Raw genomic sequence first — 15,045 nt, forward strand, 5'->3', positions numbered from 1 at the left:
TACCTTCTTGGCGGACTCGTCTATCGGCCTCTTGAGGTCTTTACTGCTGGGGTCTCGGCGGGCCAGCCTCCTTGGTAGCGAGGTGCCGATGGGCCTGGACATGGCTGGTGGCGTCTGATCGAGGGCTCACATGGGTCAGAAATCCATCAGCCTGGAGAGGGACAGGAGGTCAGGAATGCTCTAGTTACTGTATAATCTGCATCTACAAATGTAACCAATAAACTCCTGTAACAAACCTCAGACTGAGCGTGTATCGGAGCGTGCCAGGAAGTATCTGCCGTCCTACACTGACCGGAGACGTCACAGGTCCGCTACTTCCCCACCGGAGCAGGATCTAAATCAGTCAGCGCTGCAAAAATAGCAAATTCCCTTTTCTCTAAGGCTGAAGAAGTATTAAAAAACTCAAGATCCTAAAACTTCTCTATAGAAGATCTGGAGGAGATGCAGTGTAAAGCATGGGGGACAACAACATGGAAGAATAGCAACACGGGAGGGCAGCAACACAGGAGGGCAGCGACACGGGAGGGCAGCGACACGGGAGGGCAGCGACACGGGAGGACAGCGACACGGGAGGACAGCGACATGGAAAGACAGCAACACGGGAGGGCAGCAACACGGGAGGGCAGCAACACGGGAGGACAGCGACATGGAAAGACAGCAACACGCAGCGACATGGGAGGACACAACATGGGGGGGCAGCAACACGGGAGGACAGCGACACGGGGGGGCAGCGACACGGGAGGACAGCGACACGGGAGGACAGCGACATGGAAAGACAGCAACACGCAGCGACACGGGAGGGCAGCGACACGGGAGGACAGCGACATGGAAAGACAGCAACACGCAGCGACACGGGAGGGCAGCGACACGGGAGGGCAGCGACATGGGAGGGCAGCGACACGGGGGGGCAGCGACACGGGGGGGCAGCCACACGGGAGGGCAGCGACATGGAAAGACAGCAACACGGGAGGGCAGCGACACGGAAGGGCAGCGACATGGAAAGACAGCAACACGGGAGGACAGCGACACGGGAGGACAGCGACACGGGAGGACAGCAACACGCAGCGACACGGGAGGGCAGCGACACAGGAGGACAGCGACATGGAAAGACAGCAACACGCAGCGACACGGGAGGACAGCGACACGGGAGGACAGCGACATGGAAAGACAGCAACACGGGAGGACAGCAAGACGGGAGGACAGCGACATGGAAAGACAGCAACACGCAGCGACACGGGAGGACAGCGACATGGGAGGACAGCGACACGGGAGGACAGCGACACGGGAGGACAGCGACACGGGAGGACAGCAACACGGGAGGACAGCAACACGGGAGGACAGTGACACGGGAGGACAGCGACACGGATCTGTGGGGTTTGTGTCTCTCGGTCCCATTGACCAATTATTATCTGTTTTGGAGCCCGTCATTGCCTGTTGCAGTTTTTGGATCTGTGAAAATCATGAACAGCGGACAAATGAGATGTGTGAATAAGGCCTAAGACAGAGGTCATTGCTGCGTGCATAATGGAGAAGAACAGCAGTATATAGCATGGAGGACAAGCTACCTGTGCAGAGATGGCGGCTGCTGCTCTGACCCCTACTTGCCGGTTTATTACCACATATACAGGATTACTGTAAGGGAACTATATGCAGATATGTCCCGAGTGATGTAACAGGTTTCCTGCAACACTGACTCATGGGTTGTGCCATACGACTGCTAATAGAGGAGGGGGGGTGCACATACTTTATACATGGGGGGTGAAGATAACGGAATATACCCATACTACTATATAACCCCACTATACTATACCCATACTACCATATAACCCCGCTATACTATACCCATACTACTATATAACCCCGCACTATATAACCCCGCTATACTATACCCATACTACTATATAACCCCGCTATACTATACCCATACTACTATATAACCCCGCTATACTATACCCATACTACTATATAACCCCGCTATACTATACCCATACTACTATATAACCCCGCTATACTATACCCATACTACTATATAACCCCGCTATACTATACCCATACTACTATATAACCCCCCTATACTATACCCATACTACTATATAACCCCGCTATACTATACCCATACTACTATATAACCCCGCCATACAATACCCATACTACTATATAACCCCCCTATACTATACCCATACTACTATATAACCCCGCTATACTATACCCATACTACTATATAACCCCGCTATACTATACCCATACTACTATATAACCCCGCTATACTATACCCATACTACTATATAACCCCGCTATACTATACCCATACTACTATATAACCCCGCTATACTATACCCATACTACTATATAACCCCGCTATACTATACCCATACTACTATATAACCCCGCTATACTATACCCATACTACTATATAACCCCGCTATACTATACCCATACTACTATATAACCCCGCCATACAATACCCATACTACTATATAACCCCCCTATACTATACCCATACTACCATATAACCCCGCTATACTATACCCATACTACTATATAACCCCCCTATACTATACCCATACTACTATATAACCCCGCTATACTATACCCCTACTACTATATAACCCCGCTATACTATACCCATACTACTATATAACCCCTCTATACTATACCCATACTACTATATAACCCCGCTATACTATACCCATACTATATAACCCCGCTATACTATACCCATACTACTATATAACCCCGCTATACTATACCCATACTACTATATAACCCCGCTATACTATACCCATACTACTATATAACCCCGCCATACTATACCCATACTACTATATAACCCCGCTATACTATACCCATACTACTATATAACCCCGCTATACTATACCCATACTATATAACCCCGCTATACTATACCCATACTACTATATAACCCCGCTATACTATACCCATACTACTATATAACCCCGCTATACTATACCCATACTACTATATAACCCCGCTATACTATACCCATACTACTATATAACCCCGCCATACTATACCCATACTACTATATAACCCCGCTATACTATACCCATACTACTATATAACCCCGCTATACTATACCCATACTACTATATAACCCCGCCATACTATACCCATACTACTATATAACCCCGCTATACTATACCCATACTACTATATAACCCCGCTATACTATACCCCTACTACTATATAACCCCGCTATACTATACCCATACTACTATATAACCCCTCTATACTATACCCATACTACTATATAACCCCGCTATACTATACCCATACTATATAACCCCGCTATACTATACCCATACTACTATATAACCCCGCTATACTATACCCATACTACTATATAACCCCGCTATACTATACCCATACTACTATATAACCCCGCCATACTATACCCATACTACTATATAACCCCGCTATACTATACCCATACTACTATATAACCCCGCTATACTATACCCATACTACTATATAACCCCGCCATACTATACCCATACTACTATATAACCCCGCTATACTATACCCATACTACTATATAACCCCGCTATACTATACCCATACTACTATATAACCCCGCTATACTATACCCATACTACTATATAACCCCGCCATACTATACCCATACTACTATATAACCCCGCTATACTATACCCATACTACTATATAACCCCGCCATACTATACCCATACTACTATATAACCCTGCTATACTATACCCATACTACTATATAACCCCCCTATACTATACCCATACTACTATATAACCCTGCTATACTATACCCATACTACTATATAACCCCGCTATACTATACCCATACTACTATATAACCCCCCTATACTATACCCATACTACTATATAACCCTGCTATACTATACCCATACTACTATATAACCCCGCTATACTATACCCATACTACTATATAACCCCGCTATACTATACCCATACTACTATATAACCCCGCTATACTATACCCATACTACTATATAACCCCGCTATACTATACCCATACTACTATATAACCCCGCCATACTATACCCATACTACTATATAACCCCGCTATACTATACCCATACTACTATATAACCCCGCCATACTATACCCATACTACTATATAACCCTGCTATACTATACCCATACTACTATATAACCCCCCTATACTATACCCATACTACTATATAACCCTGCTATACTATACCCATACTACTATATAACCCCGCTATACTATACCCATACTACTATATAACCCCTCTATACTATACCCATACTACTATATAACCCCGCTATACTATACCCATACTACTATATAACCCCGCCATACAATACCCATACTACTATATAACCCTGCTATACTATACCCATACTACTATATAACCCCGCTATACTATACCCATACTACTATATAACCCCGCTATACTATACCCATACTACTATATAACCCCTCTATACTATACCCATACTACTATATAACCCCGCTATACTATACCCATACTACTATATAACCCCGCTATACTATACCCATACTACTATATAACCCCGCCATACTATACCCATACTACTATATAACCCCGCTATACTATACCCATACTACTATATAACCCCGCTATACTATACCCATACTACTATATAACCCCCCTATACTATACCAATACTACTATATAACCCCGCCATACTATACCCATACTACTATATAACCCCGCTATACTATACCCATACTACTATATAACCCCTCTATACTATACCCATACTACTATATAACCCCTCTATACTATACCCATACTACTATATAACCCCGCTATACTATACCAATACTACTATATAACCCCCCTATACTATACCAATACTACTATATAACCCCCCTATACTATACCCATACTACTATATAACCCTGCTATACTATACCCATACTACTATATAACCCCGCCATACTATACCCATACTACTATATAACCCCGCTATACTATACCCATACTACTATATAACCCCCCCTATACTATACCCCATACTACTATATAACCCCGCTATACTATACCCATACTACTATATAACCCCGCTATACTATACCCATACTACTATATAACCCCGCCATACTATACCCATACTACTATATAACCCCGCCATACTATACCCATACTACTATATAACCCCGCTATACTATACCCATACTACTATATAACCCCGCTATACTATACCCATACTACTATATAACCCCGCCATACTATACCCATACTACTATATAACCCCGCCATACTATACCCATACTACTATATAACCCCGCCATACTATACCCATACTACTATATAACCCCGCTATACTATACCCATACTACTATATAACCCCACTATACTATACCCATACTACTATATAACCCCGCTATACTATACCCATACTACTATATAACCCCGCTATACTATACCCATACTACTATATAACCCCGCTATACTATACCCATACTACTATATAACCCCGCTATACTATATCCATACTACTATATAACCCCGCTATACTATACCCATACTACTATATAACCCCACTATACTATACCCATACTACTATATAACCCCGCTATACTATACCCATACTACTATATAACCCCGCTATACTATACCCATACTACTATATAACCCCGCTATACTATACCCATACTATATAACCCCGCTATACTATACCCATACTACTATATAACCCCGCTATACTATACCCATACTACTATATAACCCCGCTATACTATACCCATACTACTATATAACCCCGCTATACTATACCCATACTACTATATAACCCCTCTATACTATACCCATACTACTATATAACCCTGCTATACTATACCCATACTACTATATAACCCCGCTATATTATACCCATACTACTATATAATCCCGCTATACTATACCCATACTGCTATATAACCCGGCTATACTATACCCATACTACTATATATATATATATATTCTATACCGCTTTCCTGTCAGTTTCTATATAAACGGCTCATTGTGTTTATGACTCTGAAGGACTAAACGGACACTTGAAAAAGGGATTGTTACTGTCCCGAAACGCGTTGTGTGTTGTGTTCTGAAAGCTGAATAAAATCGATTGGAGGGTAAGCGCGGATCCATTGCTTTTTTTTCATCTTGTATGCATAATCTGGATGATTGGTCTTAGTCAGATGAATGATTCTCAGTAGAATATGATCAACAGAGCTACAACCCCTAAATAATTTCCGAACCTGATGGGAGGTCCTATGTGCCAGAAACAGAACCTGGAGCAGTCGGGTCGGCACAGATTCACATATCAGGCAAAAATATCATTAATCTGAGTATGCACAGTATAGATTATATAGATCTATATATATTCCCAGTCGGCCTCTCCTGACATGGCTGTAAACAGTTAGTAATAGATTGTATTCTCCTGTCCTACAGTCGGCCTCTCCTCTCCTGACATGGCTGATAACAGATAGTAATAGATTGTATTCTCCTGTCCTACAGTCGGCCTCTCCTGACATGGCTGATAACAGATAGTAATAGATTGTATTCCCCTGTCCTACAGTCGGCCTCTCCCCTCCTGACATGGCTGATAACAGATAGTAATAGATTGTATTCCCCTGTCCTACAGTCGGCCTCTCCTCTCCTGACATGGCTGATAACAGATAGTAATAGATTGTATTCCCCTGTCCTACAGTCGGCCTCTCCTGACATGGCTGATAACAGATAGTAATAGATTGTATTCTCCTGTCCTACAGTCGGCCTCTCCTCTCCTGACATGGCTGATAACAGAAAGTAATAGATTGTATTCTCCTGTCCTACAGTCGGCCTCTCCTGACATGGCTGATAACAGATAGTAATAGATTGTATTCCCCTGTCCTACAGTCGGCCTCTCCTGACATGGCTGATAACAGATAGTAATAGATTGTATTCCCCTGTCCTACAGTCGGCCTCTCCTCTCCTGACATGGCTGATAACAGATAGTAATAGATTGTATTCTCCTGTCCTACAGTCGGCCTCTCCTGACATGGCTGATAACAGATAGTAATAGATTGTATTCCCCTGTCCTACAGTCGGACTCTCCTGACATGGCTGATAACAGATAGTAATAGATTGTATTCTCCTGTCCTACAGTCGGCCTCTCCTGACATGGCTGATAACAGATAGTAATAGATTGTATTCCCCTGTCCTACAGTCGGCCTCTCCTCTCCTGACATGGCTGATAACAGATAGTAATAGATTGTATTCCCCTGTCCTACAGTCGGCCTCTCCTCCCCTGACATAACTGATAACAGATAGTAATACATTGTATTCCCCTGTCCTACAGTCGGACTCTCCTGACATGGCTGATAACAGATAGTAATAGATTGTATTCCCCTGTCCTACAGTCGGCCTCTCCTGACATGGCTGATAACAGATAGTAATAGATTGTATTCCCCTGTCCTACAGTCGGACTCTCCTCTCCTGACATGGCTGATAACAGATAGTAATAGATTGTATTCCCCTGTCCTACAGTCGGCCTCTCCCCTCCTGACATGGCTGATAACAGATAGTAATAGATTGTATTCTCCTGTCCTACAGTCGGCCTCTCCTGACATGGCTGATAACAGATAGTAATAGATTGTATTCCCCTGTCCTACAGTCGGACTCTCCTGACATGGCTGACAACAGATAGTAATAGATTGTATTCCCCTGTCCTACAGTCGGCCTCTCCTCTCCTGACATGGCTGATAACAGATAGTAATAGATTGTATTCCCCTGTCCTACAGTCGGACTCTCCTGACATGGCTGACAACAGATAGTAATAGATTGTATTCCCCTGTCCTACAGTCGGCCTCTCCCCTCCTGACATGGCTGATAACAGATAGTAATAGATTGTATTCTTCTGTCCTACAGTCGGCCTCTCCTGACATGGCTGATAACAGATAGTAATAGATTGTATTCCCCTGTCCTACAGTCGGCCTCTCCCCTCCTGACATGGCTGATAACAGATAGTAATAGATTGTATTCTCCTGTCCTACAGTCGGCCTCTCCTGACATGGCTGATAACAGATAGTAATAGATTGTATTCCCCTGTCCTACAGTCGGCCTCTCCCCTCCTGACATGGCTGATAACAGATAGTAATAGATTGTATTCCCCTGTCCTACAGTCGACCTCTCCTCTCCTGACATGGCTGATAACAGATAGTAATAGATTGTATTCTCCTGTCCTACAGTCGACCTCTCCTCTCCTGACATGGCTGATAACAGATAGTAATAGATTGTATTCTCCTGTCCTACAGTCGGCCTCTCCCCTCCTGACATGGCTGATAACAGATAGTAATAGATTGTATTCCCCTGTCCTACAGTCGACCTCTCCTCTCCTGACATGGCTGATAACAGATAGTAATAGATTGTATTCTCCTGTCCTACAGTCGACCTCTCCTCTCCTGACATGGCTGATAACAGATAGTAATAGATTGTATTCTCCTGTCCTACAGTCGGCCTCTCCCCTCCTGACATGGCTGATAACAGATAGTAATAGATTGTATTCTCCTGTCCTACAGTCGGCCTCTCCCCTCCTGACATGGCTGATAACAGATAGTAATAGATTGTATTCTCCTGTCCTACAGTCGGCCTCTCCTGACATGGCTGATAACAGATAGTAATAGATTGTATTCCCCTGTCCTACAGTCGGACTCTCCTGACATGGCTGACAACAGATAGTAATAGATTGTATTCCCCTGTCCTACAGTCGGCCTCTCCTCTCCTGACATGGCTGATAACAGATAGTAATAGATTGTATTCCCCTGTCCTACAGTCGGACTCTCCTGACATGGCTGACAACAGATAGTAATAGATTGTATTTCCCTGTCCTACAGTCGCCCTCTCCTCTCCTGACATGGCTGTAAACAGTTAGTAATAGATTGTATTCTCCTGTCCTACAGTCGGCCTCTCCTGACATGGCTGATAACAGATAGTAATAGATTGTATTCCCCTGTCCTACAGTCGGCCTCTCCTCTCCTGACATGACTGATAACAGATAGTAATAGATTGTATTCTCCTGTCCTACAGTCGGCCTCTCCTCTCCTGACATGGCTGATAACAGATAGTAATAAATTGTATTCCCCTGTCCTACAGTCGGCCTCTCCCCTCCTGACATGGCTGATAACAGATAGTAATAGATTGTATTCTTCTGTCTTACAGTCGGCCTCTCCTGACATGGCTGATAACAGATAGTAATAGATTGTATTCCCCTGTCCTACAGTCGGCCTCTCCTCTCCTGACATGGCTGATAACAGATAGTAATAGATTGTATTCTCCTGTCCTACAGTCGGCCTCTCCTGACATGGCTGATAACAGATAGTAATAGATTGTATTCCCCTGTCCTACAGTCGGCCTCTCCCCTCCTGACATGGCTGATAACAGATAGTAATAGATTGTATTCTTCTGTCCTACAGTTGGCCTCTCCTGACATGGCTGATAACAGATAATAATAGATTGTATTCCCCTGTCCTACAGTCGGCCTCTCCTCTCCTGACATGGCTGATAACAGATAGTAATAGATTGTATTCCCCTGTCCTACAGTCGGCCTCTCCTCTCCTGACATGGCTGATAACAGATAGTAATAGATTGTATTCACCTGTCCTACAGTCGGCCTGTCCCCTCCTGACATGGCTGATAACAGATAGTAATAGATTGTATTCCCCTGTCCTACAGTCGGCCTCTCCTCTCCTGACATGGCTGATAACAGATAGTAATAGATTGTATTCCCCTGTCCTACAGTCGGCCTCTCCCCTCCTGACATGGCTGATAACAGATAGTAATAGATTGTATTCCCCTGTCCTACAGTCGGCCTCTCCTCTCCTGACATGGCTGATAACAGATAGTAATAGATTGTATTCACCTGTCCTACAGTCGGCCTCTCCTCTCCTGACATGGCTAATAACAGATAGTAATAGATTGTATTCCCCTGTCCTACAGTCGGCCTCTCCTCTCCTGACATGGCTGATAACAGATAGTAATAGATTGTATTCTCCTGTCCTACAGTCGACCTCTCCTCTCCTGACATGGCTGATAACAGATAGTAATAGATTGTATTCTCCTGTCCTACAGTCGGCCTCTCCCCTCCTGACATGGCTGATAACAGATAGTAATAGATTGTATTCTCCTGTCCTACAGTCGGCCTCTCCCCTCCTGACATGGCTGATAACAGATAGTAATAGATTGTATTCTCCTGTCCTACAGTCGGCCTCTCCTGACATGGCTGATAACAGATAGTAATAGATTGTATTCCCCTGTCCTACAGTCGGACTCTCCTGACATGGCTGACAACAGATAGTAATAGATTGTATTCCCCTGTCCTACAGTCGGCCTCTCCTCTCCTGACATGGCTGATAACAGATAGTAATAGATTGTATTCCCCTGTCCTACAGTCGGACTCTCCTGACATGGCTGACAACAGATAGTAATAGATTGTATTTCCCTGTCCTACAGTCGCCCTCTCCTCTCCTGACATGGCTGTAAACAGTTAGTAATAGATTGTATTCTCCTGTCCTACAGTCGGCCTCTCCTGACATGGCTGATAACAGATAGTAATAGATTGTATTCCCCTGTCCTACAGTCGGCCTCTCCTCTCCTGACATGACTGATAACAGATAGTAATAGATTGTATTCTCCTGTCCTACAGTCGGCCTCTCCTCTCCTGACATGGCTGATAACAGATAGTAATAAATTGTATTCCCCTGTCCTACAGTCGGCCTCTCCCCTCCTGACATGGCTGATAACAGATAGTAATAGATTGTATTCTTCTGTCTTACAGTCGGCCTCTCCTGACATGGCTGATAACAGATAGTAATAGATTGTATTCCCCTGTCCTACAGTCGGCCTCTCCTCTCCTGACATGGCTGATAACAGATAGTAATAGATTGTATTCTCCTGTCCTACAGTCGGCCTCTCCTGACATGGCTGATAACAGATAGTAATAGATTGTATTCCCCTGTCCTACAGTCGGCCTCTCCCCTCCTGACATGGCTGATAACAGATAGTAATAGATTGTATTCTTCTGTCCTACAGTTGGCCTCTCCTGACATGGCTGATAACAGATAATAATAGATTGTATTCCCCTGTCCTACAGTCGGCCTCTCCTCTCCTGACATGGCTGATAACAGATAGTAATAGATTGTATTCACCTGTCCTACAGTCGGCCTGTCCCCTCCTGACATGGCTGATAACAGATAGTAATAGATTGTATTCCCCTGTCCTACAGTCGGCCTCTCCTCTCCTGACATGGCTGATAACAGATAGTAATAGATTGTATTCCCCTGTCCTACAGTCGGCCTCTCCCCTCCTGACATGGCTGATAACAGATAGTAATAGATTGTATTCCCCTGTCCTACAGTCGGCCTCTCCTCTCCTGACATGGCTGATAACAGATAGTAATAGATTGTATTCACCTGTCCTACAGTCGGCCTCTCCTCTCCTGACATGGCTAATAACAGATAGTAATAGATTGTATTCCCCTGTCCTACAGTCGGCCTCTCCTCTCCTGACATGGCTGATAACAGATAGTAATAGATTGTATTCTTCTGTCCTACAGTCGGCCTCTCCTGACATGGCTGATAACAGATAGTAATAGATTGTATTCTCCTGTCCTACAGTCGGCCTCTCCTCTCCTAACATGGCTGATAACAGATAGTAATAGATTGTATTCCCCTGTCCTACAGTCGGCCTCTCCTCTCCTGACATGGCTGATAACAGATAGTAATAGATTGTATTCTCCTGTCCTACAGTCGGCCTCTCCTCTCCTGACATGGCTGATAACAGATAGTAATAGATTGTATTCTCCTGTCCTACAGTCGGCCTCTCCTCTCCTGACATGGCAGATAACAGATAGTAATAGATTGTATTCTCCTGTCCTACAGTCGGCCTCTCCTCTCCTGACATGGCTGATAACAGATAGTAATAGATTGTATTCCCCTGTCCTACAGTCGGCCTCTCCTCTCCTGACATGGCTGATAACAGATAGTAATAGATTGTATTCCCCTGTCCTACAGTCAGCCTCTCCTGACATGGATGATAACAGATAGTAATAGATTGTATTCCCCTGTCCTACAGTCGGCCTCTCCCCTCCTGACATGACTGATAACAGATAGTAATAGATTGTATTCACCTGTCCTACAGTCGGCCTCTCCTCTCCTGACATGGCTGATAACAGATAGTAATAGATTGTATTCCCCTGTCCTACAGTCGGCCTCTCCTCTCCTGACATGGCTGATAACAGATAGTAATAGATTGTATTCCCCTGTCCTACAGTCGGCCTCTCCCCTCCTGACATGACTGATAACAGATAGTAATAGATTGTATTCTCCTGTCCTACAGTCGGACTCTCCTGACATGGCTGATAACAGATAGTAATAGATTGTATTCCCCTGTCCTACAGTCGGCCTCTCCCCTCCTGACATGACTGATAACAGATAGTAATAGATTGTATTCACCTGTCCTACGGTCGGCCTCTCCTCTCCTGACATGGCTGATAACAGATAGTAATAGATTGTATTCTCCTGTCCTACAGTCGGCCTCTCCTCTCCTGACATGGCTGATAACAGATAGTAATAGATTGTATTCACCTGTCCTACAGTCGGCCTCTCCCCTCCTGACATGACTGATAACAGATAGTAATAGATTGTATTCACCTGTCCTACAGTCGGCCTCTCCTCTCCTGACATGGCTGATAACAGATAGTAATAGATTGTATTCCCCTGTCCTACAGTCGGCCTCTCCTCTCCTGACATGGCTGATAACAGATAGTAATAGATTGTATTCCCCTGTCCTACAGTCGGCCTCTCCTCTCCTGACATGGCTGATAACAGATAGTAATAGATTGTATTCTCCTGTCCTACAGTCGGCCTCTCCTCTCCTGACATGGCTGATAACAGATAGTAATAGATTGTATTCTCCTGTCCTACAGTCGGCCTCTCCTGACATGGATGATAACAGATAGTAATAGATTGTATTCCCCTGTCCTACAGTCGGCCTCTCCTCTCCTGACATGGCAGATAACAGATAGTAATAGATTGTATTCTCCTGTCCTACAGTCGGCCTCTCCTCTCCTGACATGGCTGATAACAGATAGTAATAGATTGTATTCTCCTGTCCTACAGTCGGCCTCTCCTCTCCTGACATGGCTGATAACAGATAGTAATAGATTGTATTCCCCTGTCCTACAGTCGGCCTCTCCTCTCCTGACATGGCTGATAACAGATAGTAATAGATTGTATTCCCCTGTCCTACAGTCGGCCTCTCCTGACATGGATGATAACAGATAGTAATAGATTGTATTCCCCTGTCCTACAGTCGGCCTCTCCCCTCCTGACATGACTGATAACAGATAGTAATAGATTGTATTCACCTGTCCTACAGTCGGCCTCTCCTCTCCTGACATGGCTGATAACAGATAGTAATAGATTGTATTCCCCTGTCCTACAGTCGGCCTCTCCTCTCCTGACATGGCTGATAACAGATAGTAATAGATTGTATTCTCCTGTCCTACAGTCGGCCTCTCCTCTCCTGACATGGCTGATAACAGATAGTAATAGATTGTATTCTCCTGTCCTACAGTCGGCCTCTCCTGACATGGCTGATAACAGATAGTAATAGATTGTATTCCCCTGTCCTACAGTCGGCCTCTCCTGACATGGCTGATAACAGATAGTAATAGATTGTATTCCCCTGTCCTACAGTCGGCCTCTCCTCTCCTGACATGGCTGATAACAGATAGTAATAGATTGTATTCTCCTGTCCTACAGTCGGCCTCTCCTCTCCTGACATGGCTGATAATAGATAGTAATAGATTGTATTCCCCTGTCCTACAGTCGGCCTCTCCCCTCCTGACATGGCTGATAATAGATAGTAATAGATTGTATTCCCCTGTCCTACAGTCGGCCTCTCCTCTCCTGACATGGCTGATAACAGATAGTAATAGATTGTATTCCCCTGTCCTACAGTCGGCCTCTCCTCTCCTGACATGGCTGATAACAGATAGTAATAGATTGTATTCCACTGTCCTACAGTCGGCCTCTCCTCTCCTGACATGGCTGATAACAGATAATAATAGATTGTATTCCACTGTCCTACAGTCGGCCTCTCCTCGCCCGTATATGGGGGGTTAGTAGGTGATATTGGGGTCCTCTCGGTCAGTGTCTCTCTCGGCTGATTCTGAGCTCAGTCCCTTTTTTTAGGCTTCCGTCCACACAAGGTGATCAAGTGCAGACTTTGCAGACTCAGACCTGGTTGGGAACTTGACCCATGACCCCACGTGAGAGAACGAGGCGGTGCCAAGTCATAAGGGGAGGAGTTTACCTGCAGGTAGCCTAATACACAGGGGTGTGGGGAGATTATTCCGTCTCTTCCCCTTTAACCCTTTGGATACTTTGTTATTGGAGTTTCCAGTTTGCTCAGGATGTTTCGGTATTTATGCCCCGCCCACCTTCTGATGACATCACACAGTACAGGACCTGTGTATATATATAATGGAGCTGCTGTGGTGACATGTCATGGCCTCCTGTCCTGTGACAGACCCTCAGCTGTAGCCCCCTCCCCCTGATATAAATAGTCTCCCTGTAGCTCAGCTATACGCTGCTGTAGCTTGTCCTGAACTGATACAAAGTAACAACAAAGTAACAGCAATGTGACAACAATGTAACCAGAAACAAGCGGAGACAGTGTAAGCAGACAGTGTAAGCAGACAATGTGCGGCTCCTTCTCACCCTGTGACTGCGGCTTCTGCTGCTCCTGCCTGTGACACATGAGGAAAGTGTTCACACTGCTGCAGGCTGCACCGCACACCCAGCTCTGCACACACCCTGCACACCCCGCACACCCCACTCCCTCCTCACACCCTCCTCCCAGCAGGAATTGGAACCCAGAGCCAGGATGGCAGCATTTACCCTGTCAGTGCCAAAGGCTTCTGTCTGGCCATGGTCAGTGTGGGGCCCCTGGGGGCAGTGTGTCCCACCCCCAGGACTACAGGGGCCCCTCACAATTATATCCTCTGCCATATAGGATT

The 15,045-nt window shown here is 45.0% G+C and overlaps 1 protein-coding gene across 2 annotated transcripts in view; it reads right to left on the minus strand.

Moving 5' to 3' along the window:
* Positions 1–14,834, minus strand: part of ALS2CL (ALS2 C-terminal like) — an 88,653-nt gene extending 73,819 nt beyond the window's left edge. For both annotated transcript variants that reach the window (XM_075262099.1, XM_075262098.1), the window contains exons 1-3: positions 14,747–14,834; positions 237–349; positions 4–151 (exon numbers count right to left, since the gene is read on the minus strand). In XM_075262099.1, coding sequence (XP_075118200.1) covers positions 4–102 — 99 coding nt within the window. In that variant the 5' untranslated portion in view covers positions 103–151; positions 237–349; positions 14,747–14,834. The remainder of the gene's footprint in view (positions 1–3; positions 152–236; positions 350–14,746) is intronic.
* Positions 14,835–15,045: the final 211 nt, after the last annotated feature.

This window comes from Leptodactylus fuscus, unplaced genomic scaffold, assembly GCF_031893055.1.
Source record: "Leptodactylus fuscus isolate aLepFus1 unplaced genomic scaffold, aLepFus1.hap2 HAP2_SCAFFOLD_95, whole genome shotgun sequence".
Taxonomy (NCBI): Eukaryota; Metazoa; Chordata; class Amphibia; order Anura; family Leptodactylidae; genus Leptodactylus; species Leptodactylus fuscus.